The sequence below is a fragment of the Heptranchias perlo genome, chromosome 27, assembly GCF_035084215.1.
Source record: "Heptranchias perlo isolate sHepPer1 chromosome 27, sHepPer1.hap1, whole genome shotgun sequence".
NCBI lineage: Eukaryota > Metazoa > Chordata > Chondrichthyes > Hexanchiformes > Hexanchidae > Heptranchias > Heptranchias perlo.
Window position 1 is genome coordinate 24650618 of NC_090351.1, and position 27286 is coordinate 24677903.

Below are 27286 nucleotides of genomic sequence, written 5' to 3' on the forward strand. Positions count from 1 at the left end.
CTGGAAATTATAGACCAGTTAGCCTAACATCTGTGGTGGGTAAATTTTTGGAGTCTATTATTGAGACGACAATAGCGGAACATTTGGATAAACATAACTTAATAGGATAAAGTCAGCATGGCTTTATGAAGGGGAAGTCACGTCTGACAAATTTGCTTGAGTTCTTTGAGGACATAACGTACAGGGTGGATAAAGGGGAACCAGTGGACGGAGTGTATTTAGACTTCCAGAAGGCATTCGACAAGATTATTGCCCAAGATAAAGAATCACTGGATTAGGGGTAATATTCTGGCATGGGTGGAGGATTGGTTATCTAACAGGAAGCAGAGAGTTGGGATAAATGGTTCATTCTCGGACTGGCAACCAGTAGCCAGTGGTGTTCCGCAGGGGTCGGTGCTGGACCCCCAACTCTTTACAATCTATATTAATGATTTGGAGGAGGGGACCGAGTGTAACGTATCAAAGTTTGCAGATGATACAAAGATGGGAGGGAAAGTGGAGAGTGAGGAGGACATAAAAAACCTACAGGGGGATTTAGACAGGCTGGGTGAGTGGGCGGAGATTTCGCAGATGCAATACAACTTGCTCTCGAGGCAGTACAAAGAAGGTTCACTCGGTTAATCCCGAGGATGAGGGATGGAAAATGTGCGGTTATGCACTTTGGCAGGAAAAATCAGAGAGCAAGTTATTATCTTAATGGCGAGAAACTGGAAAGTGCTGCAGTACAAAGGGATCTGGGGGTCCTAGTGCAAGAAAATCAAAAAGTTAGTATGCAGGTGCAGCAGGTGATCAAGAAGGCCAATGGAATGTTGGCTTTTATTGCTCGGGGGATAGAATACTAAAACAGGGAGGTATTGCTGCAGTTATATAAGGTATTGGTGAGACCGCACCTGGAATACTGCATACGGTTTTGGTGTCCATTCTTAAGAAAAGACATACTTGCTCTCGAGGCAGTACAAAGAAGGTTCACTCGGTTAATCCGGGGGATGAGGGAGTGGACATATGAGGAGAGGTTGAGTAGATTGGGACGCTACTCATTGGAGTTCAGAAGAATGAGAGGCGATCTTATTGAAACATATAAGATTGTGAAGGGGCATGATCGGGTGGATGCGGTAAGGATGTTCCCAAGGATGGGTGAAACTAGAACTTGGGGGCATAATCTTAGAATAAGGGGCTGCTCTTTCAAAACTGAGATGAGGAGAAACTTCTTCACTCAGAGGGTAGTAGGTCTGTAGAATTTGCTGCCCCAGGAAGCTGTGGAAGCTACATCATTAAATAAATTTAAAACAGAAATAGACAGTTTCCTAGAAGTAAAGGGAATTCGGGGTTACGGGGAGCGGGCAGGAAATTGGACATGAATTTAAATTTGAGGTTAGGATCAGATCAGCCATGATCTTATTGAATGGCGGAGCAGGCTCGAGGGGCCGAATGGCCTACTCCTGCTCCTATTTCTTATGTTCTTATTATGTAGCAGCTCGTTATACACCCCATCTGCTTTTCCTCTCCACTGACTTCGATGGTAAGGAAAATTGGATGGCTTGTATAATGGGTGGCTGATCTACTACTGCCCATTTTGCGCCCCTACCAAAGTAGAAAGCTCCGCCTAGTGTTTTTGCGTAGAACCAAATGATTTTCTTTGGTCAGCTAACCTAACATATACGGTAATACTGGTACCCATAGTATAACCGCAGGACCAGACAAGACTCAATCTGTGGGAAGATCATTATGACACAATAAAATGTGCATTATTAGTTTTAAAAAAAACCCTTCTGCAATAAAAATTACCAAGACTTGGCCTAGAATCTGGACCCTAGATCTAACTGTGCCCGAGATATTCGCTGATAATTATTGCCTTGCTCTGTGCGCATTGAAACCGTCCCAGTAGTGATTGGGCCGCACCACCAGCTTCTGTAGCAAGAGTTAGATGAGGCCCCGGAGAAGCAGCAAGTAGACACCCACCAGCAGGATTGGTGCCTCCGGCAGACTTCACAAGGTCCCGGCTTTTCCTGTGCGGGCGCCTCAGTTTGTGATTGCTGTCTCTGCGTTGCTGCCGTCATCCCTTCCAATGTGAAGAGGAAGAGGTTTGGCCGCTCACAGATCTGCACACTCTGACATGAGCCCAGCTCGAGCTTTAGCTTGTCCCTGGCGACCGTTGCCATTGAAACACGAGTCCTCATAACTGCATGTGGCTCTCACTGACAGTGTGCCCCCAGCTGCAGAAAAAACAGCACAAGGCTCACTGGATTGTGATGGCTCCTTAGTGCGGAATCAGCCATTTATTAATTGTGTTCAACTTATGTTTGTTCAAACCTGGTGTCCTCCTCACGCTCTCCCAATAACCTCATCACAACCCACTGTTTGGAAACCTCTGCTCTATATTACCAAGTGTCGTTAATGACTCGGATACTCGGCACTGCTGTCAGTGGGACCCATTCAACGTAGAACTGCATTTAAAATAGTTTTAGTCATAAAAGGGGACGACTGTGGAGTCTAATAATCCATTTGTTCCTTTTTTTGCTCACCCACGTGACCATTTCTTCTCAGTACAAATAACAGAATGGTGATTTTAGTAACATAAGTTGTGCACGTCCTGTTCTGTAATTTGCATGTGGCATTTGCTTATTATCCACAGTGCCAGAGAAAGTACTTGCTTCTTAGGAAGTAAAGTGTTTTGTTCCAGAAAGTTTCAGTGCTGTATTGTCCCTGCATCCGATCAGTAAAATGATGATATAAGAACAGAAAATGCTGGTAATACTCAGCAGGTCAGGCAGCATCTGTGGAGAGAGAAACAGAGTTAGTGTTTCCGGTCAATGACCTTTCGTCAGAACTGGATGAAGTAAAGATTTAACAGTTTTTAAACAAGTACAGAGCCATGGAAGGGGAGGGAGGAAAGAACAAAAGGGAAGATCAGTGATATGGTGGAGGACGGGAGTGATTAAATGACAGAAGGAATGATGGTGCAAGGCAAAGGGGGTGGTAATGGGACCAGTAAAGAAACAAAAGATGGGTCTGGAGGAGCTGTAAATTGCAACATCAGAACCATTACCAGCACCTGCTGTCCTTAAAAAAAAATGGGAGCAGTGGTTATGACCTGAAGTTATTGAAATCAATTTTAAGTCCGGACGGTTGTAAAGTGCCTAATCAAAAGATGTGGTGCTGTTCCTCGAGCTTCCGTTGAGCTTCATTGGAACAGTGTAGGAGGCCGAGGACAGAAAGATCAGAGTGGGAGTAGGTTGGAGAATTAAAATAGCACGCGACTGGAAACTCAGGTTCACGCTTGTGGACTGAATGGAGATGTTCAGCAAAGCAATCACCCAACCTGCATTTGGTCTCCCCAATGTAGAGGAGACCGCATTGTGAGCAGCGAATACAGGATACTAAATTGAAAGAAATACAAGTGAATCACTGTCTCACCTGGAAGGAGTGTTTGGGACCCTGGACGGTGGGAAGGGAGGAGGTGAAAGGACAGGTGTTGCATCTTCTGCGCTTGCATGGGAAGGTGCCCTGAGAAGGAGAGTGGGTGTCGGGGGTAATGGAAGATTGGACCAGAGTGTCGTGAAGAGAACGGTCCCTACGGAAGGCTGAAAGGGGAGGTGAAGGGAAGATGTGTTTGGTGGTGGCATCGCATTGGAGATGGCGGAAAAGGTGGAGGATAATCCGTTGAATGTGGAGAATTTAGTGAAACGATTATGTCTTTTTTTCAGACGAACCCATTAGTGAATCACTGCCACCCTGTCACCTATTAGTGCAGTCCAAACACTTTTCTCCAAACTTTCCCCTTGTGTAATGCTAACACATCCCTTCAATTACCCCCTCTATGCAGTACAATTATTGCACTTCTGCGGAACGATAATTGAATTAACTGATAAATTGGGGGAGGGGGAGCTGACGTGGGACAGAAGGCAGCAGCCAAGTCCTCTGCAGTGAAAAGCAATACACTGGACAAAGAAGTGGATTCAATGGCTAAAACAGTAGTACAGAGCTTGTTTCATTTGTTTCCCAACCAAAGAACACATATCTATATATCTATGTAATGTGAAATCTGGTTTGATAACCATAAAAATAAATTGAACAATAGTCCCTGCTCAAGATATGTTCAGTTTTCAGTTTTTTTGTGTGATTTTTAATGAAGTGAATAATTCCTTTTAAAATGTGGAAGAAACTTCTTGGCATAGTTATAGCATGGTAATTACATTTGTTTCCTAGTTTTGCTGCTTAAGTTGCTTAAGGCCTGGATTTTATTTTTTTTTTCTTAATCAAAAGCTGTGCAAAGTATTGCTTTGTAGAACAGTTGAAGCATTGTAATGTGTAAATAAATCAGAATAATATTTGAAGATATTTACAAAAATAGGCCTGCTCAGCCATTTTGGTTTTCTTAAACTAACTGCATAGTAGCAGTGGCTGTTTCAGTTGCTATGGGCTGTTGTCGCTCCACCAACAGAAACAGCCTTTTACTTCCTGCCAGTAGTGAAACAGATCAACACTTGAAGCCCTGCAGAAATGTCACCTTCATTTTTATAATCGTTCCTTCTTCCGTTATTGGCTTGTCCTATTGGTTTTTGATATGCCTTACTGCAGATTCCATTAGTGTGCAAAAATAAATACAATAAATAGCTGTTCTATTGTGGCTTCTGTGCCAATAGTTTCCAATATTTGTCAAAATATATATAATAGGGGAAAAAAGTCCAGCATGGTGTAAGATGTAAACCAATAGATTTATGTTGTATGCAATGATTGAAGAGTGAATTACAGGGCAGCTGCACAGTTGAGAGGTTTGAAGTAAACGGGAAACCACAAGATAAGTCAGAGTCACAAAAACACTTTCTGCAGCTGCCATGAAAAATATTCACTCAGCAGGAATTTCCATAAAATCTTCTCAGTAAAAGGGAATTAATAAACTTGGCCACAGGAAGTACTTTGTTTTCACCTATCAGAAATGCAGGAGGATCCTAATAGGCCATGACTGAATGGAGAGGAAAACTCTGCATGTAACTAGAGGAATATAGATCAGAAATGGCCTTAACATTACTGAAAAACAGTCAACAACATTAGCTACAGTGTACAGGATGGTGAAAATAAGACTAATATACATTGTATACTTTTCTTACTGCTTAATTAAAGTTGTAATTATGATTAATCTTTCATCAGTGTGAGGTCAGATTGCATCAGCACCTGAGTATACTGGCCATTGTCCACTGTACTACTTGTGTGATGGTTCAGGATCCTTTGGCCGTTTTTTTTTCGGAGAAAGGACTTGGGTCATGAGCTATATTAAGATTTTTTTTTTAACCAAAAACTTGCCTTAAAAAGGATTAACTTCCCAAGATGTTCCAATGCTGAGTAGTGCATCAGTAAGCAGATGAACGATAATTACAGTGCAAGATCAGCAGTTCTCTGAGATTCAAATAATGGACAAATTGTTAGTCACATCTGGTTATTCAGAAAGATACTTTGCACCTTGGTGTTGGAAGCCTCTTTTGATCTCTGTGGGTGCTCAGGGAGACTTTAAAAATCAGAATGGTGACACTAAGAGGTAGTCTAACAGCAGAAGGCTGCAAAGGGAGTGATCTGCTGTCCTGTGTGGTAGGACATGGTATAGAGAGATTGTGGTTTTAAGTTAAGTTAAATGACCCACCATTTGTGCGCTATCATTGCATGTTTTTTATTTTTGTAATAATACCTGAACATAAGTTTTGCCAATTATATCAAGCGATTCTCATCAATCTCTTTGTTCTGTGCGGTTTACCTACTGTGGAATAAAACAGCTTACGATTCGAGTCAAACTTCAACCCACCTGGTGTTAACTCAATCTGCCTTCGGAGAGATCAAAGGAGTATATGCATTAGATACAGAAATCCAATCAGATCACAAGGGAGTTTCAATGTTACATTCCTGGTCCTGCTACCACACAAGCAGATATGTAGATACATAGAAGTTAACTTCCATTTAACAAGTAGGCCCTCAGATTGTTTAAGGGAGCAACTTGAGAAGATATCTATGGTAGTCCCAAATTTGTAACTGCTTGTTAATGCACAAAAAGGACCCGAATCTGAATAAACTCGCCCAGTGAACTTCACACCATATATTTGTGTTAGAAAACATTAGTATATACCCACAAGTAACTTCAGAGCTTTAATTTCACTTCAGAGTTGAGATTTTATGCCTGTGCTTTGTTTTAAAGGTTTGTGACATCTTCTGAACTCCTGAAAGAATACTGCCTTTAAAACTATCAGCAATGGTGTGACTTAGATTTTGGATCTCCTTGTTTGTAATCACTCATTGGCATCCATTGTTTTTTGTGTGGCATGTTCAAAACACTGTATTTTCCAGTATTGAAACATGAAATTAAATTTCACATCTCTTCGATTTGATGTGGTAATGTATCACTTCATACTGAGTCATGTAATGTACATTGATGCTTTTACCAGTCTGCTATCTGCTGAGTTGCTACGTGTGCTTCTTGGACAAGAAATATGTAGCAATACTTTTTAGACCTGAGTACAGTGTAATAAAAACTGTTGTGTACATGTGTGTTTTTCAAGGATAATAGACTTAAGTTTAAGGTTTGGTGCTGTTTGTAAATTGCTGAATCTGCAGTTCAGACATTTGTGATTTACTGTGTTGTCGCATTGCACCAAAATGCCAGATATCTTTGATCCTGTTTAAATATGAAGCAGATTGCGTTGATAACCTTCATTGCACATTCTTTATAAAGGATTGCATTTATTTTATTAAAATATTGTAACAGTGATATATATATAAAAGAACACAGTTGAGTAGTTAGTTTTTCTTCATCTTTTTAAGAAATAGATCAAGCACGCCCTGTAATGGTCTTAATATTACATAGAACTTACAGCACAGAAACAGGCCATTCGGCCTAACCGGTTTATTCCCATCTTTATCCTCCACAGGAGCTTCCTCCCACCTTACTTTATCTCACCCTATCAACATATTCTCCCTCATCTTCTTATGTGGTTGGGAAAATATTCAGAGGGAAAGAACTACCACAGTGTGCATGTGTGGGGAAAAATTCATTCCAAGGCAAAATTGTGCTGAAGTAGAGAAGTTAGGCAGAGTATTTTTGGAAGGTGGTGGGTTGGAGGTGGGATCATGATTTTCACAATTTCTCTGTAACCTCCTCCAGCCCGACAACCCTGTGAGATCGCTGCTCTCCTCCAATTCTTGCCTCTTGCGCATCCCAGATTTTAATCGCTCCACCATTGGTGGCCATGCCTTCAGCTGCCTTGGCCCTAGCCTCTGGAGTTCCCTCCCTAAACTTTTCTGCCTCACTACCTCTCTCTCCTCCTTTTAAGACGCTCCTTAAAACCTACCTCTTTGACCAATGTAAACAATCTTACAACACCAGGTTATAGTCCAACAATTTTATTTAAAAATCACAAGCTTTCGGAGGCTTCCTCCTTCGTCAGGTGAATGTCTTTGACCTCTTTGACCAAGAATTTGGTCACCTTTCCCAATATCTCATTACGTGGCTCGGAGTCAAATTTTGTTTGAAAATCATTCCTGTGAAGTGCCTTGGAATGTTTTACTATGTTAAAGATGTTAGATAAATGCAAGTTGTTGTTGGATTAGCACTAACTGAAGAGAGTTGAAGCCTCGTGTTTTATGACGACATATTGTAACATTACCTTATCTTTTCTCTCCCTGCCTTCCCTCCCCAACGTTTGGAGTGGACGAGAGTATTTCTTCAACAGTAAATTGCAGGTGGAAAGTAAATGAACTTTTAGAATTGGTTAATTTCTTAGCCATCGCGCACAGCAATATATCCAATAGTTAAATATTTGTATGCTTGAATATGGCTGTTATCCTTATACATTCTTTCCTATTAAATAATTGGCTTTTAAAAAAAAAAGTTGTGAGTGGGTACAAAATTATGAAGGGCACAGATAGGATGGATACTAAGGAGCTTTTTCCCTTCGTTGAGGGTTCTATAACAAGGGGACATAGATTCAAGGTAAAAGGCGGGAGGTTTAGAGGGGATTTGAGAAAGAACTTTTTCACCCAGAGGGTGGTTGGAGCCTGGAACTCACTGCCTGAAAGGGTTGTGGAGGCAGGAACCCTCACAACATTCAAGAAGCATTTGGATGAGCACTTGAAATGCCATAGCATACAAGGCTACGGACCAAATGCTGGAATATGGGATTAGAGTAGACAGGGCTGATGGCCGGCGCGGACACGATGGGCCGAAGGGCCTCTATCCGTGCTGTATAACTAAAAAAAAAGGAATAGTAAACACCATACGTGTCCTAGTTTTACAAACATTGCCATGATTTCCTGTATTGGGTTTTATTGCAGTACTATAGTTGCAGCTTGCAATGGTGTTAGGAACTTCCTGGCAAGACAGTGACCTGCATCTCTTGAAGACAATGAAGCACTGAGCTGCAGTTGCTTTGTCTAGTTAGCAAGTTATCTTTGCCCGTTAGACACTGTGCAATCATAATAATTTGAAAAGTAAAGGCAACTGACCAGGAAATTAACCGTACCAACTCATTAATGTGGTATTAATGCATAATGTAGCTGATATGTTTTCAAAAAGCCAGTGCAATATTGCATAAATGCCAGTTTATTAATTATCAATGTTTCTCAAAAGTGTATGTGTCTCTGAATCATGCAATTGACCTAATGCTCTTCCTTCATAGTTTTGTAAGATATACATTATTCATTAAAGTCGGCAAAGATTTTTCATCAAGGATGTGAGGAAGCTTTTAAGAACTAAAAGCCATGGCTTATAAGATAGTTGAGGCCTTATGCTTCCCCAGGTATAGCCCATTAAAGTTAATTAGGAGTCTTTTCACTTGTCAGATACCTTTACATTGGCATCTGGAGTGAGTTTTAGTCGGCACTCACTCTAGTGGGATTACAAATGAGAGGTAAACTCAAGCTACATTGCTCAGTTGGGGACATTTGGGAATAATTTTCACTTTTGGCAATAGTTTAAAGCGGACAATATCGAATCAGCCTCCCTTTTATACATGTCTCCTGATTTTCATTTCTTTTGACTTCAATGGAGAGATTTAGCTGATTTGATATCGCCTGCTTTACACTTGCTGAAAGTCAAAATTACCCCCATTATGCTGATATTTTCTTGGACCAACCTGTTTAAAGTGCCCTGATATTGTAATAAAACATAGTTATCCAGGGAGGTCTTTGTACTGATTCCATACTGTTCTGAATGGACTTCCAATGCTGAATTCAGATTTCAGGGTAGTGTCCATGATGGATTCAGTTTGATATGATTTTGACAGTGTAAATAGGGATAACCAAATAAAAATGGTTGTAAAACCTAATTAATGTCTTTTATGATATGGAGTGTGCACCATATACATCATATTGTTGGTTTTCTTGTAGCCACTTTTACACACTTTACTCTCTTTGCTCCAAACCTCTACTAAGTCACCAGATAAGTTATTGCACAGTAGCTTGCCTTCGTGATATGATGGGCCAAAGACCAGCTAACCCTCTGTTTTTGTCTGATGTGCATAATATCCTCAAACGTTCCAGTATAATCATATGGATGATGGATCCAGCAATGGGTCATTTCTTCTGAGCTGTGGGACTTTTCTGTTCCACTCTAGTGTGGCACAGGATGGTTTAATCAAAATTATTCAACATATAGTTTAGGATCAGTTCATCCATTAGTTCCTTTTTGTAAGTTTTATAAAATTCCTCCTTACCCTTTCCTTTATACCTGCAATCCATTGGACTGCTTTGTAGATGTCTTTATGACTGCTGAGATGCTACTGTGTATTGATCATTTAGTGAATGGAATACTTTTTCCCCCAAAAGAAGGCTTGCATATTTGGGGGAACCAAAGTTAAAAACATTTAGGTTAATTAGACTTACGTTTGTGGTTTTTGTGGAGTTCATGCATTTTGGCCAGATCACTCAACAATAGGGAAATGAACTGAGACTCAACTGAAGTACTTATCTCCAGCATTAAAAGCTTAATGGTCTGAGTTAATATTAAGCTAATGTTTTCATGGGGCTTAAGACAATAATGAATGAGAATTGTTAAAACTCACAACTGCATACACACGGTCATTTTGTTGTATGACAAAATAGAGATTGTTGTACCAGCATGCATCTGAAGTTCACAGTACTTTGTATAGTAAAGTGCATTTTTGTTTTAGTTTAAAAGATTTTATATTTCTAAAAATATTTATGTTGTCTTGTGTTTTTTTTTGATTGCACAGCGCCTCATGCAACAAAATGGTTCAGAGTCTGATTGAAACCCTGCATTACTTTTAAACATCTGATGGTGTTTGTGAACCTATCTGAACTTTTCTTTATGCCTAACTTTATACTGACTATACAGTAATGGACACCATGGAGGGAGCTACAGGGTTGTAAATCAATTTAGGGCATCCAATATTCAAGTCAATACTAACAGCACAAGATTGATTAGTTCTGAATTCCCCCTTTTTCTTCCTTCTCCTTCTTGATCCTTTTCTTCCAGGTAATACACTAGATTCTCTTTATAATATCTTTGAAAGACGCACAAATTGTGTTGAGTTGGGGGATGCTTTTCATCTGAATTCTCTAATGAGGATGCCATAATCAATGCATATCAGAGGCCATAGACATGCTTACAAAGAAGCTTTTGCATGATTTTGAAGTGAATAGATGGACTGGGTAATGCATGCTGTGACTACTGTAACAACTGAGGAGAGTGAATGCTGTGAGGATAATGGTAGCTGAAATTACTGCCACAGTGACATTCACAAGAGGGTGCAGCACCCGACCGTGATGTATTCAAGAGTATGACAGCACCACCACTCAGGAGAAAATGATCGGTTCATTTACAATGGTTAGCTGAGCTGATGTGCAGGTAGTACAGAGAGTATAACAATTGAATGTGGGTCGGTGTTAATTTAAGTGGTTTTATAATGTAACAAACAGGTTTCCTTCCCATGTAAATATTGTTAAAAGATTATAGGGTAATTAAAGAGCATTGGTTACTAGTACTAGTTGAAGGGATGGGGGAAGTCTCAAATGAAGAGGATGCCTACTTCACAAGGGGAGAGGAAAAGGAAGCCAGAAATGGCTCAACCCTTCCTAGTGGTTACAAAGCAGTATTGATAGAAGCTTGATAGATTGTAAAACAGTATAAATATGTCAGGGTTTTTTTTTGCCAATTTAAAAGCCTGAGATTTTTTGTATTTTTATCCTCCAATTTTATTATTAGTGTAAGTAACTGGGAGAAAAGTAATGGGGAAAAAATTAGATCCAAAAACCCTGGGTATGTTTGTAGAATAACAGCAAAAAATAAATTTTTATTTTGATCACTAAACTCAAGAAAACAGACAAGGGACTTAAATGTACAATCAAGCTAAATGGCAACCCACAATTATTTACATAGTTCATTTACACTTTAAAGGAGCTTGCCATCTTATTTAACCATTGGATAATTTTTTAAAAACTAAAAGTAATATTGAAGAGCATATGTTTATAATTGTGGTTGCAGCGACTTACCTGCCTCTGTGAAGGTGGGATATTAAAAATTGTTGGAGATTATGCACAGCAGAACAGTTGTATTCTTGCATTTAGTAAAGAGTGACATTGGTCTTGGATGGTAGTGCAAAATTGACAGTGGTGAATCGGCAGCACATTTTACACCCCGCCTGATTTTGTTTTCCCTTGACTTCAAAATTGGGCAGGGTGTAAAAAAGGCTGTCGATTTGCAAATGCTCGTTTTGCGCTACAGTCCAAGGACAATTTCAACCCCTGTGTGCCTTGAGTTTGCCTTTGATTAACCTCAGTCTTAGGGGACTATCAGCTTTGGCGCGTTGTCCACTGCTGTCCTTGCTCCATATTTAACTAGGAATGAAAAAACTGAAGGTTGTTGTAGTATGAGGAATAGAGCCCTTACAGCACTACCTAAAGGAGTTCCAAGTTGCCTTAAAAAAAAAATCAGTTTTCTCAGCCAATTTTCACAATTTGCACATGCATCTCTGGACCCAAATTTTAGCTGAAATTTGGGTCCAGAGATGCATGTGCATCGCAACTGTGACCTTAGCACAGCACATGCAACATGCAGTGTTTGTGCTTAATATCATGGATGCAATCCACACAAATCTTTAGACCTGATTTTTCAGTAAAAACAATTGAAAATGTTCCCCTCAAATTTGGGAAGAAATTTTTTTAAGCAATTTACCACCCAAACAAAAATCAGGAATTTATTAGTGGAAATTGATTTTAAAAACTAGTTTTAATGCTCTCCAAGTATAACTGTGCCTGCTGCACACTATTGCTATTGCCTTTCATCCATCCGGTATTGTTTGTTGCTTCATAATAAAGAACCACATTAAACAAATACCCTAGGTGACCATGAATAATAATTCATTTCCTGTACGACTCTCTACCAGTACGATTAAGTATTGTGTAGGTGAAAAAAATTATCAGTCATATCTCGGTCACGGTTCCCATCTTTCCTGGAATGGAGTGTTTGTACAAGAAAGATAATACTCGGAAACCCCTCAACAGTGACATATTAAAAACTGGCTTCAGTTCTGCACTACAGCATTTTCTAACTATAACAAAGATATGACACTAATTGGGATCACAGTGCTGAAAGCCGATGGGAAATGCAATAAACACACAAATTGGCTCGCCCTGCATATATGATAGAAAATATTACATAACCTTCAGTGTTGATGACGTTTAAAATGGTGGGCTTGCAGCTTCTGATTAAGAGTGGGAAGTTTTTGATTAATTTACATGTCAGAAGCTGTGTTTTGCATGTTGGTAATCTCCACGTTTATTTAAACTTTTTTCACCCAGAGGATGTTGGGGGTCTGGAACTCACTGCTTGAAAGGGTGGTAGAGGCAGAAACCCTCAACTCATTTAAAAAGTACCTGGATGTGCACCTGAAGTGCCGTGACCTACAAGGCTATGGACCAAGTGCTGGAAAGTGGGATTAGGCTGGGTGGCTCATTTTCAGCAGGCGCGGATATGATGGGCCGAATGACTGCCTTCTGTGCCGTAAATTTTCTAAGATTCTATTTAAAGATTCAGTCGCCAGGGAAAGTGTTGGTGCTGTGCCATGGTTGAGATGGCAGCAGCACTCCAAGCAGTAGGCCAGGCGTCCCTGTAGTCTGCTTTTGAGGGAGCTGGCAAGAGGGCAGCACTGTGGTATCAAGCAGTTAGTGGGGGAACAAGGAAAGCAAGTGTGGTGTGCGAATAGGAGGAAGGGGCCGGTTTAACTGTGAGGCCTCTCTTTTTATTCATAGTGTTATAGAGAAGGTGTACATTCAGAAGGAAGAGAGAATTTCCTACTGTGGTAGAGAAGCAGTTATTAGTGGCCCAAGACAGACCCAGGTGAATGACTTCAGCAGCTGTCAAGAGGGCTTGTGGTTGTTTGCTGTTTACTGCCTCTAAGTCACATCACAAAAGAGGAGAATCCACAGTACTGAATACAGCCTCCTTGAAAATGAGAAAAAGACAAACTGCATTCTGCAACTAGTCCGTGACCACAAAATCATTTTTATTCAAAAAGCCAAAAATAAATTGCTTTCTTGACAATAACAGCCTGTCCTTTAATACAGATAGCTGCTAAACAGTGACTCTGGAAGCTGTAACACCAGATTTTCCTAGGAGCATTCTGACCCTGAACTGTTTGAGGGCAGAATTTCATTGGCAGCTGGAAGTCTTCCGACACCCACCACCCTCGTAGATGTACTGCAATTAAGGGAAGTGGCAGAAAGTCTAGGCCTTTCGCTTTCTAAATATTAACAAGATAGTTGGCCTGGGAGTATTTCTCCTCATTTCTTGAACATTTCTCTTTGTATGTATCATGAAGTGAAATGATTTGAATGAATATTAATGGCTTTTAAACTTCTTGTACAAAGCAGTATTGGTAATTTTCATTTTTGCACAGGAGAAAACACCAATGCAATTCAACTTGCTGTTGCTTCATTGTAATATCTTGCTGTAATGTATTGGCCATCTGTGCATCAGTTTGACCACTAACTGAGGTGCAGAAGGTTTTGTTTTGAGATTCGCTCCAGTGTTATCTGATTCCTTCATTCCGATTTTTCCAGGTGCAGGAAGTGGTTGATTTCCTATAAGGCAGTCATTGTAATATATTTTCCTTAGTCAGAAGGACTGATCCATTAGAGTACTAGACCCTCTCTATAACACTTCCTTTGAGTTTCTAAAAAGCACAGTTTAAAGGGATATGTTACCCAGAGGGTTTTGTATATGCTATGTCACAATGAGAGATACTTAAACAATGCACATTTATTAGAGGTTGTGATATGTTGGACAGTCTTTGAGTGGGGTCAGGATTGAAGGGAGAAACTTCTGTATCGGTTAAAAATGTGGATAATTTATGTTCCATTCCCAATATTTTTATTATGAAGGATTTCATCTTTTTAAATTGGTTTCTTTTGTGTTACCCTTTGATATAGACTATCACAAGTGAAAATATTTAGTTGATAACTAATGTATTTGGAAAGTTGCCAGTGTTGCTTTGTACTTTCCTCCCACAGAGTCCGTCCACAGTCGGCCAAAGAGAAGATCGAGGGATGCCATATCTGTACATTGGTTACACCTGGGGAGCCACAAGTCGTCCTGGGAAAAGACAAGGCTTTCACATTTGACTTTATGTTTGATATGGATGCCAGACAAGATGAGATCTATAAATCTTGTGTGCACAAACTTGTGGAAGGGTGCTTTGAAGGTTATAATGCAACAGTGTTTGCTTATGGACAGGTAAGAATTAAATATTAATGCACCAGGAAGATAATAGCATATTAGGAAAAGAAAGTGAGGTGATGAATTATGTGTATTAAGTTTTGCCATATTTCATAATAAATACCAGACAATGTATTACAAGGCTGTGATACATTTAAGGGTTCCAGTGACTTCATAAGTACTTGTTAGGGAGACTGAGTGGTACATGGAGAGGAACAGTGTTATGTCATCACAATCCTTAACCCATCAGTGTAGGTATTATCAGGAATAAACTCCAAAATGTGTTTGCTATGACATAAGCTGACTGCAAGAACACAAATAGAAATAAAAATAGAATTTAGCTGCCTTAAAAAAAAAATCCCATAGCGTGCATATACAATATACAATAAAAATAAGATGCATAGGAGTAATGTTTTTGACAAGATTATGCTGCTTTGTCAAGAAAAAGTGTACTGTGACACTGAAATCCGGTGAAATTTTTCAGAAGTTTGTGTCTGCAATTATATGGCTTAAAATGGCACATCTCTAGGCAATATAATCAGACAATGATCTCATGTAAATGAGAATAAACTACAGGTAAAAACCTTGGTACTTAGTGATGTGGTGCCACATGTACACTGACTGCTTCATCTAGTCCAAGGCTATGTGCATTACTGTGATTTATCCTGGGGTGGGGTTTTTCTGAACCGTTTGAACCGATGGGGTCTGCTCCCTTCTGATTTAAATCCCTGTATTGAAAGTCTTGTAAAAGTGGGTATCCCCACTTGTTAAGTACCAATATTCTACCTTGAATTATTTCCTGAGAAACTTCTTGGGGTAAATTTTAACTCCCAAGAACAGGTGGGTTGGGGGCGGGTGGGCAATGAAAATGCTAAGTTTGCAGAGAGGGACCGCAGAGCAGGACCGCATCCCGGCTCCAACACACCTACTTCTGGGTTTAACCCAGGCAGATTTATATGCCTGTGGAGAGCAGATACCAGGAAATCCCGCCCCCATTTAAAACCAGTGGGCCGATATTTAAAAGGGCAATGTACTTCATTGAGATACTTGAGGTACTTAATATCTTGTGTATTGTACAATTAAAACAAATTTAACCTTACCTGTTCGGGTTTCCCATCACTTCCCATTCACGTCAGGTGAAAGCAAGCGGGAAGTGCCGGATCGATGAGATGAGTGCCTTTGTTGCACTACTTGTGGGCCTGGAGGAGCAGGAGTGCTTCATCCTCTGAAGTTCTCCTGATATTTTCCCAAACCTGATGATCTCTCTCTCCATCCCGCTCTCCTCTCTGATGTGAAGCTCCTTTCACTGCCGGGCGTGAAACCCGGAAATGTAATTGATTGGCCTCATTAAGGTCATAATCCGCCCACTAACCTTCCGGGTTTCGTACCCGCAAATCTCTATTCTCCCCCCCCCCCCCCTCCCCACCCCCACTCCCTTCCTGACTCTCAGTTAGAATTTACCCCCTTGTGTTTTCTTTTCCTTCTGTTTCCAGACTGGTTCTGGGAAAACCTACACCATGGGCACAGGGTTTGATGTGAATATGACAGTGGAAGAGCAAGGAATAATTCCACGTGCAGTCAAGCATCTTTTTGAAGGAATTGCAGAGCGAAAGCGAGCTGCTCAGGAGCAAGGAATACAGCTGCCAGAGTTTAAAGTCACTGCTCAATTTCTAGAGGTATGTCAACAGATTCATTGAAATTTTTGGTTGTAAAATATAGGGATCTCAGTGCATTTGCAAATATCAACATCTTTTAATTCAATTAAGTGCAAATTTAGTGAAGATAGTGCCTAATATTAAAAATCAACATTTTAGTTTGGGTTCGTTGTACACCTAAAGATTCAGAAGGGACCGTGTAGGTAGCGCTTCTGCTGTTGAATGGTATCCTTGGATTAATACAGATTTAACTCAATTCCCAGCAATTGAGGTCTGTCCCACATGTATGCCTGTGACCACACAGGACTCTGCATTGTTCCACATAATGCATATTTCATATCTCTCATCGTGGAAGAAAGGAGCATTATGGGCTGTTCACGCTTACTGAAACAAAAATTGTAAAAGAATACGAACAACTGCATAAAGTCAAAAGTGTAAAAAATCAAACTAATCCAATATTTTCTTTAATCCACAAAAATGGCCTAAACCTACATTTATGCTGTAATTCTACTTTTGTTTTATGAAGCTTAATGAAAATGAACTAGGAGGAGGGAAAAAAAATCTGATTATAGTCAAACCAAACTGGTGTAGTCCAGCTGGTATTGAATCCCACTCTTGGGAATTGTATTATTTCTGTATGGGGACTTTACCCAAGATTAGCTTCAAATGACTGCCAGCCTCTTCCTGTCAACAAGGATTGGTATCAAAAAATTTACAAACTTTATGACCATCGGAAAACTTGTGATCTGATCTGGGTAATTTACTCCTCTCTTTCACTTGTGTTGTATGGGGCTGAAAGATATCAACAAACACACAAAACAAATGGAATTGAATAAAGGCTCGACCAAGCAACTTTTTAAAAAGGGCTTGCCTGTCATTTAATCATAGAAATTACAGTACAGAGCATAGAAGATAGCATTCAGTCCACCAGCCCCCTTCCAGTGCTAGCTCCTTAATGGGAGCTAAAAACCCTAATCCCATCTTCCTGCCTTTTCTCTCTCCACCACCCCCCCCCCCCCCCCCCAACCTCATTATTTTCTGCTCTCCTGAAGGCACTATCTCCTGCTGGGATACAGATCTACAAATCACTAAGTGACCAGTCTGGATACTGAGTATCAGTAAGCGATTAGACAGTCTGGGATATCCCAGCCAACCCTAATTCTGTTCACACCTCATGTCCATCCATGTTCTCTAACCAGCTGCCCCAGCTCTGATCAGTTATTTTAGCAGACACCCAAATTATTTTTAAAATTGAATCAACATGATAAGCAAAGTCCAATTTGAAATATATTGCCTTCATCTATTGAAAGAGTTTCAGTAAGTGCAATGTATATAGAAAAAGGATTTAAGACCAATAAAATGACATTGGCCCTGAATTTTTTTTCTGGGCCTGGAATGTACCTCGGGAGTAACCCAGGCGAGCGAGAACCAATGAGGATGGAAAATGAGGCAGGACACAGCAGCACTGGGTCTTTACCCTGAAGATAGCTATGAGGGAATTTCCTCTAAGAGTGGGTTTTAGTGGTAGTCGCTTGGAAGCCAAAATAAGGTGGGTCAGTAGGATGGCCTCATCTGGGATTCCCACTGTTTCTCTGCTTCACTAAGTAATTAGGGCTTGGAGGAGTGTTCCAGGCTGGAGCCATGGTTTAAAGAGAAAATTCTGGCCCAGCATAATCAGCCCTCTTATAAAGAGGACTAATTTCTACTTTGTATATATGTTGCAGCTGGACATACTGGCTGCTCCCGACACCAATTCGCAACTGCTCGATTTTGCTCCTTCACCCTGCACTCCACATGGGCACCCAAGATGTGGGGGCATCCACTTACATTCTACTAATTGCCTGACCCTAGAAACTCCTGTAGGATCATGCGTCTAGATCATTGACTGGGTGTGATTCCTGCTGCGCCATCATTAAGGCAGCAGAGCAGAATTGAGGACTTTAGGTGCCATTATGTTAAAAATTTTGAAATAGTATGAGTAAATTTGAGCACTCAAATCAAAGTATTCCAAAAATGCAGTGACTTTTGCCTTCAGACCTATGTTTAAAGATGTATTGTATTCCTTTGCAGCTATACAATGAAGAGATACTGGATCTGTTCGACAGCACACGTGACCTGGATTCACGGCACAGGAAGTCTAACATTAAAATTCACGAAGATGCCAATGGGACAATTTACACCAGTGGGGTTGTCTCACGTATTGTTAATTCAGAACAAGAGGTGAGGGAGCAAAAACAACTGGGCATATTTTATTTCATGTATTATTTCTGATGGATCATTTCAAATTTTTTTTTGATCAGTCGTGGTCATGAATAGTTTAAAACAAATTTGCTTGTCCAGTCCTCGTTCCAGTTCTTATGCTTTATTTTGGTGACTGCTGTTTGAAATGTTGCTGAGATGTGTGGGTAAATGTATGTGTGTATTGGGGAGGATAATGGCAATCGTGTTATTAGCAGAGGAGGTTGCTGGCAGTGAATGAATTGTGATCAACTATGAGATTAATGAAAGTTAACTTGCCCTGTCAAGAGCAGGAACCAGAGTTCTTTATAGACATCCAGCCTTCCTCATGACCTAGATTATTTTTTCTTGTTTGACCTATGCAGTTCTCAGTTCAGCATGATGACCTGAAGATGCATGGGACCTGACAGGGCTGTTCTAAATCTGTCTGACTTTGTTTATGTGTGGCTTGGATGAATAGATATTATGTTACATTTTTCAAGTGATGCAACTTGAGACACAGTATCAATATATGGATTAAAACTTCCATTTTTAAAGTTACAAAATATAATTTTAATAGATTTTTAGCAATACTGGCTACGTCCACGTGAGGAAAAACAGTGCTCAACTATTTTTTATTCTCAAATTTATTTTCTAAATTTTATGTGGCGAAAAGTAAAGTAGATGTGTTGATGTGAGTACCATATTGTGATGTCTTATGTGTTAAATTTAATGATTCATTTTTTTTCCACTTTGCTTCCCCTTCCTGTCTCTTGCTGGGGTACTGACTCTTGATGGGGTTTGGTTCAACTGGGGCCAACAGCCCTCAAAGTTTGCCCAAGTGCTCATTTTTCAGTAAGTTATGGTCGGCTATTCAACAATGCAAAGCACTCTCCCAATGTCCAGAGATGCATGGTTTCCAGCAGGAGATATTGCGCAGGGACTGAGAATTGAAAATCTGACAGACTTTTTTTTCCCCTCCCGACTTTAAGGAGGCTGAGGCTACTTGTAGAAATCCGCCTACTGCTCCACTTGAAATTAGATAACTCAATACATACTGAGAATCAAACCTGGGACCTTCCCTTCTATGGTTTAATACTGCATCTAACAGTGCTTCTACCCACTTGATTAAGAGGGTAGCTCTAATTTCTAATTTGAATGATTTTTTTTAATTAAAACTCTTTAAAACAAACTATAATGAGACCTAATTAAAAATAAATCAAATAATTTTATGGTATGTACTTTCATTATTTTTTTTAATGTAGGTGTTAAAGTTGTAACATTTATTTTCTGTACCCTTAATTTAATCTGAAAATAAAATTGATGAGTTAATTGTTCCTTTTGGATTCCTCTTCACTGGCTTTTTTTAGTTTTAATAGAACAAATTACCTTACTGATGAGTTTATTTGAAATTCTTTTGTTCTTTATATGGTTGATATTCGAGTTTGCATAATTACTGTGCAGTGGAAATGCTCATTTGAGGAAGATCACTTCAGTGAATTTAAATAAATTTAAGCAATAAGAGAGCGTGAACACTGTTTTTCTCATTCTTTGTCTTTTTGGAGCCTGGGACCAGAATCATAGCAATGGCCGGTTGCCATATGGCCATTATCACAGATAATTACCAATAGTTGTAAGAGAGTTAGATCCTCTACTGTTGTAAATATGGCATCTCTTTAGAACTGCAGAGAGCAGCTAACAGCACTTTCCCTCCTCCACAGTTTTGACAGCCCCATTTGGGAATACCCGGTAGTGTTGATGTGGTTTGTGACACTAATTCAAGTCAGCAGGAAGCTGGTGAAAGGATGATTACTCTTATCTTTGTTTTGCAGATGATACAGTGCTTGAAGCTGGGCGCTCTTGCTCGCACCACTGCAAGCACACAGATGAATGCCGAGAGTTCCCGTTCCCATGCTATCTTCACAGTCCACATCTGCCAAATGAGGATCTGCTCCAGACAAGATATGGTATGTTTCCCAGACACAGTTAATACTGAATAGTAATTCTGGGCTAAAATAGAAGGGGAATTTTGCAGTTCAATGACACCTGTTGAGTGTTTTTATACCATAGAAGTGCAGCTGATGGAAGATATGTAGGTCTCCTGCCACTGGCAGCACTGCAGTGTATAAAATCCCTGCAGCTTCAGGAATTGACTGCATCATAGACCTCGAAAAATTATAAATCTACTATCAGATTAAGGGAACCAGTAAACACATGGATTAATCTGTACACTTACACTCTTTTTTTAAGCAATTTGGTCTACAGATTACAAAACCAACGGATAAGATTAAAGCTCTGCAGTCCTGCCACATCCAGTTGTGAATGGTGGTAGACAATTAAACAACTAATGGGAGGAGGAGGCTCTGTAAACATCCCCATCCTCAATGATGGCAGAGTCCAGCATGTGAGAGCAAAAGACAAAGCTGAAGCGTTTGCAACCATCTTCAGCCAGAAATGCCAAGTAGATGATCCATTTCGGCCTCCTTCCAATATCCCCACCATCACGGAAGCCAGTCTTCAGCCAATTCGATTCACTTCACTTGATATCAAGAAACGGCTGAGTGCACCGGATACAACAAAGGCTATGGGCCCCGACAACATCCCGGCTGTAGTGCTGAAGACTTGTGCTCCAGAACTGGCCGCGCCTCTCGCCAAACTGTTCCAGTACAGCTACAACACTGGCATCTACCCGACAATGTGGAAAATTGCCCAGGTATGTCCTGTCCACAAAAAGCAGGACAAATCCAATCCAGCCAACTACCACCCCATCAGTCTACACTCAATCATCAGCAAAGTGATGGAAGGTGTCGTCGACAGTGCTATCAAGCGGCACTTACTCACCAATAACCTGCTCACCGATGCTCAGTTTGGGTTCCGCCAGGACCACTCTGCTCCAGACCTCATTACAGCCTTGTCCAAACATGGACAAAAGGACTCAATTCCAGAGGTGAAGTGAGAGTGACTGCCCTTGACATCAAGGCAGCATTTGACCGAGTGTGGCATCGAAGAGCCCTAGTAAAATTGAAGTCAATGGGAATCAGGGGGAAAACTCTTCAGTGGTTAATCATACCTCGCACAAAGGAAGATGGTAGTGGTTGTTGGAGGCCAATCATCTCAGCCCCAGGACATTGCTGCAGGAGTTTCTCAGGGCAGTGTCCTGGCCCAACCATCTTCAGCTGCTTCATCAGTGACCTTCTCTCCATCATAAGGTCAGAAATGGGGATGTTCGCTGATGATTGCACAGTGTTCAGTTCCATTCGCAACCCCTCAGATAATGAAGCAGTCCGTGCCCGCATGCAACAAGACCTGGACAACATCCAGGCTTGGGCTCATAAGTGGCAAATAACATTTGCGTCAGACAAGTGCCAGGCAATGACCATCTCCAACAAGAGAGAGTCTAACCACCTCCCCTTGACGTTCAACGGCATTACCATCGCCGAATCCCTCACCATCAACATCCTGGGGGTCACCATTGACCAGAAACTTAACTGGACCAGCCATATAAATACTGTGGCTACGAGAGCAGGTCAGAGGCTGGGTATTCTGCGACGAGTGACTCACCTCCTGACTTTCCACTATCTACAAGACACAAGTCAGGAGTGTGATGGAATACTCTCCACTTGCCTGGATGAATGTTAACTCCAACAACACTCGAAGCTTGACACCATCCAGGACAAAGCAGCCCCCTTGATTGGCACCCCATCCACCACCCTAAACATTCACCCCTTCACCACCAGCGCACCGTGGCTGCAGTGTGTACCATCCACAGGATCCACTGCAGCAAATCGCCAAGGCTTCTTTGACAGCACCTCCCAAACCCGCGACCACTACCACCTAGAAGGACAAGGGCAGCAGGCACGTGGGAACAATGTCCCACCTGCACGTTCCCCTCCAAGTCACACACCATCCCGACTTGGAAATATATCGCCGTTCCTTCATCGTCGCTGTGTCAAAATCCTGGAACTCCCTGCCTAACAGCACTGTGGGAGAATCTTTACCACACGGACTGCAGCGGTTCAAGAAGGCGGCTCACCACCACCTTCTCTGGGGCAATTGGGGATGGGCAATAAATGCTGGCCTTGCCAGCAACACCCACATTCCATGATCGAATGAAAAAAAACACAGCAGAGCCTACTGGGATAGGTGTGCAAGTAAGATGTAAAAGGAAGAACAGTGCACAGAGCTCTCTTTCTAAAAAGGAATAGTGGAAAATAGGCACATCATAGTGGTCATTAATATAATGATTTCCAGGCTTTTTCATCCTAAACTGTTCGTTTCACTGAATCCCATTCATTTGTGATCTGACATCTCCATTTTATTAATAGTTTCTACCTTTTTCTGTTCTACATGTGAAGGAAAAGGGTGGGTTGCTTTAGCCATCACAACCCAGCATTTAGGCTTGAGCAGCTTGCACTAGGATAGCATTAAACTTCAACATTTAGTTTGTGTTTCACAGCTATGGAAATTGTATGAATGATATGGGAGGAATTACTGAAAGATTTGTGAGAAAATGAGATTAAAAACAATTAGGAGACACAATAAGCATTCAAAACAGCTCTAACAACAAGGACTTTATCCCATTTTGAGAAAACTGAATGTTCAGAAGTGGGCATTGAGGAGCATTATGAGCTCGATTTTAAAACCAAGCTGGGAAGGCGGCAGGGGGGTCAAATTGAGGATGGGAAACCCAATAGTACGGGTTCCCGGACCTCCTTACGAATTTGATGTAAGAACGTCTTTTTTTTTTTTTGTCGGTTTCCCGTACGACTAAACGCCCTGGGTGACTGGCTGGCCTCAGTTGGATGGGAGACCAGCCAGGGAGAGGACACGTTCAGGTAAGTCTGCAGGTAAGTCTTTGTTTGTTTGTATGAATGGGGGCGGGGGGGGAATGGGTGGGCATAGGTAAGCATGAGGGTCATGAGTCATGGCGGGAGGGATTGGGGGTCAGTCACTGGAGGGGGGGCCGGGGTGTTGGGATCGGGAATCATCGTGGAGGTCCATGATCGTTGAGGGAGATGATCGGGGGTGGGAGGGTCGGGGGTTGATGGATCAGGGTGGGGGGAGGATCAGGGTCGGATATCGGGGGTCCGTGGTCGGGGGTGGGGGTGTCTGTGATCGTTGTGGTGTCTGTGCAGGTAGGCTGTTGGGCCTACGAGGCATAAAACAGAAGGCTCGGGAATCCCGGCCCAATGGACTCGAAATCGGGAAGTCCAGAAAAATGGAGGCCTAAAGCCTCCTTGAAAGGTGTTAAGACCCAATCCACCTCCTGGGAGCGGGTTTGGTTTGCCCGCCCCGGTGAAAACTGGAAATGTGCAGGTCTGAAATGGTGGCAATTTTCAATGTCCCCCTCCCCCAACCCACCCGTTTTTTACTTTGAAGATTGAGCCCTATGTCTTGTTAACTATACTAGAGACCTGAAAAGAACCTGAAGAGGAGTTTTGAATTTGCTCTCTCTGGTGAATTGAAAGGAATGATTTGTTTTAATGGGAAAGGCGATACTAGATGAATTTGCTGGAGCAAGGGGAGAGTTATTAAGGGGAGGTTTGATACCAGCTTCGCTGCTGTTGCTGCCACCCCCAGAGTCAAAGATTCCAGGAACTATGGTCAAAAGTTGTAGGTGGGGTTGACGGTACAAAAGTGGAGGTGAGTAGCACTTCTTAAGTTTTTATCTTAGCTCAGTGGTAGCACCCACCTCTGAGTCAAAGGTTTGTGGGTTCAAGCCCTATTCCAAGACTTGACCACATAACCTACGCAGGCAGTTCAATTAATTACTGAGGGAGTGTTGCATTGTCAAAGGTGCAGTCTTTCAGATAACACTTTAAATCAAGGCTCCATCTGGCATCTCGGGTAGGTGTAACAGATCTTAGGACATTATTCAAAGAAGAGTGGGGTTGTTCTCCTCGTGTCCTGGCCAACATTCATCCTGGATGCAAATCATAAAACAAAAACAGATTAACTGGTCATTTATCTCATTTGCTGTTTGTGGGGCCTTGTTTGCAATTTGGCTGCTGTGTTTGCCTACAATAACAACAGTGACTACAATTCAAAAGGAATTCATTAGCTATGAAGCACTTGGGATATGTAAAAACATAAAAGTTGTTATATAATGAAAGTCATTCTTTTTAGAAAATTTAATTTAATCACTGTTTGTATTGCTGTGACTGTCTACTCTTCAGGTGAATGGTGAAGTGAATCGAGTGGCGCATGAATCACAACCAGTGAATGAGTATGAAACACTGACAGCCAAATTCCATTTTGTTGACCTTGCTGGTTCAGAAAGGTTGAAGCGCACTGGAGCAATAGGAGAGAGGGCCAAAGAAGGCATTTCTATCAACTGTGGTTTGGTAAGGAGGGGAAAAAAATCTGCTTAATTTCCTCACTCACTCTTGTTGAAATTTGCTACTGAATATACTATCCCAATGTATGGAATGTGTTTTTTGACATTTCTACGAACGTCCAGGTTGTGTTTTGAATCATTAGCATAAAGAATCCGCTCTGGTGAAACACACTGCACTCCCATAACGATTGACTTGTTCAATCTTTTGTGGTTCATGCTGGTACAAATCCAATAATAGTTCTTGTTAAAACATCTATAAAAGGATCATTGGTGCTGTGGAGCATTTATTAACCTGCCCATAAACTAAAATCCGCTGTGCTCCTACTTTACATGCTCCATGGAGCTGAACCTTCCCTTTCCTGAATTCTGAAAGAACAACCTATCGAGTGAAAGTGCTGGTCAGCCTGGCACATGTCTGGGAGCCCATGTACACAGAACAGGAACTGCAACAAGGCAAATATTTGTACTTGTTGGTGTGTATTGAGAATTTAAAGGAATATGTGCCAAAACTCCTCACACACACCTGTTGTAAAAACAGGTTTTCCCAAACAGTATCCATGGCAAATCCTTGCAATTTTATTGTTTCTGCCAGCTGTACAAGACCTGTGTGGTCGGGAGCTGGCATTACTAGCACAGATTTTGGAGCGAAATAAAAGCAGCTACTCAGATCACAAAAATACATTTCTCTAGTAACCAGATTGGAGCAGTTATGATTAGTGAAGTAAAAAGAGTGCCCAAATCCAGAAAAATCTAACAATAGATCCCTAAAGTGTTTTCATGGATGTCGCTCTGCTGTTTCTAAATGCTTATTTTCAAATAATTTCATGTGGTTGTTTTTACAAGCAAAGCAGTGGCAGGAAGTGTTTGTTTTTGAATTAGTGTTTTCATATTGCTGATGACCTCAATTGTATTGCCTACTACAGGCCTGTTCACCTGTGGAGAATGGGCAGTTTGTTACAAAAGACAGTACGCAGAATTCTGTGTAATTAGAAGCAAGGCTAAATAGTATTTTACGTCATTTACACAGCATGACTGCAACTGTTTGACATGTAGATGATTATCCTTATTTTCTCTCCTTTCAAAAGAGGTTTGTATTGTGCTGGTTAGAAGGGGATGGAGAAGCGGTAGTATAAATTGAGGGCTTCATTGGCCTCCTTCCACAGGTAACCACGATCCATCATCAGAGCAATTTTTAGCCGCTTTTATACTACCACTGTTGTCATTCAGATTTTGGTAGACTGGTGTCCATGAGCTAGCTTCTGGTGTTTATGTTGCTAAATCTGGCTCCCTTATCCGACAGATTCATCGGCCCATAACAAATGGTAGTGTTGCAGGATTTTTTTTCTGAAGTTTGACACATAGGGGCCAATGCTTCAGTGCATCACATGTCCACTCCCCTAATTATGAGAAGCCTGTAACACACCTGAGGTGCCTAGAGCACCCGAATGCAGCTGGCGAGTGTGAAGAGCACTTAGAGCCAGCACACGAACTCTAAGGCCCTGAGAAAATTTTAAATTAGAGAGTTACCCCATTATGCGGTAGCATAGTGGTTATGTAACTGGACTAGTAATCCAAAGGCCTCGACTAATAATCCAGAGACACGAGTTCAAATCCCGCTATGGCAGCTGGGGAATTTAAATTCAGTTAATTAAAATAAAATCTGGAATAAAAAGCCAGTATCAGTAATGGTGACTATGAAACAACCGGATCTGGTTCACTAATGCCCTTTAGGGAAGGAAACCTGCCATCCTTACCTGGTCTGGCCTATATGTGACTCCAGACCACAGCAATATGGTTGATTCTTAACTGCCCTCTGAAATGGCCTAGCTAGCCATTCAGTTGTTAAGAAGGCTGCTCATTACCACCTTCTTCTCAAGGGCAATTAGGGATGGGCAATAAATGCTGGCCTTGCCAGCGACACCCATGTCCCATGAATGAATAAAAAAAAATGCAGCTGGGGGGTCTGAGCAGCGCTCCAGCCAAAAAGGGTCTGAATATAACAGGTGCTTTAGGAAAGGCCATCAAATATTAAGGAAAAATGTCCCTGTCTGGCTGTTCCCCATGTTACCCTGCCTCCCTACACTCACATGACCCCTTCCCCTCCCCTTTGGGAAATTCTGTAAGCACTTGGGCAGCCAGCAGCTCTTGGCTCCAGTGTGTCATGTACTGGGAGCACCATTAAATAATGTATTATTGGGCGATGACCACTCACTCAGGGTAGGCATGGCCAGTGCCACTCGGTCATCCTAATGTTGTGCAGCTGGAATCGCATAATTACCCCCATAGACTCTTGATCAAAGTGAGCCAAGGATTTCTGGTGACTTAACGCTATTTTAATTCAAAAGGAAAATTGTTGTCACTCCA

At 41.3% G+C, this 27286-nt stretch overlaps 1 protein-coding gene across 3 annotated transcripts in view; it reads left to right on the plus strand.

Moving 5' to 3' along the window:
• The window catches only part of kif21b (kinesin family member 21B), a 150309-nt gene that overhangs the window by 39545 nt on the left and 83478 nt on the right, over positions 1 to 27286 (plus strand). For 2 of the 3 annotated variants that reach the window (XM_068007454.1, XM_068007456.1), the window contains exons 2-6: positions 14509 to 14731; positions 16207 to 16389; positions 18439 to 18588; positions 20418 to 20552; positions 24762 to 24929. In XM_068007454.1, coding sequence (XP_067863555.1) covers positions 14509 to 14731; positions 16207 to 16389; positions 18439 to 18588; positions 20418 to 20552; positions 24762 to 24929 — 859 coding nt within the window. Of the gene's footprint in view, positions 1 to 14508; positions 14732 to 16206; positions 16390 to 18438; positions 18589 to 20417; positions 20553 to 23346; positions 23421 to 24761; positions 24930 to 27286 lie in introns of those variants that run through there. The other variant, XM_068007457.1, reaches the window with a different exon arrangement.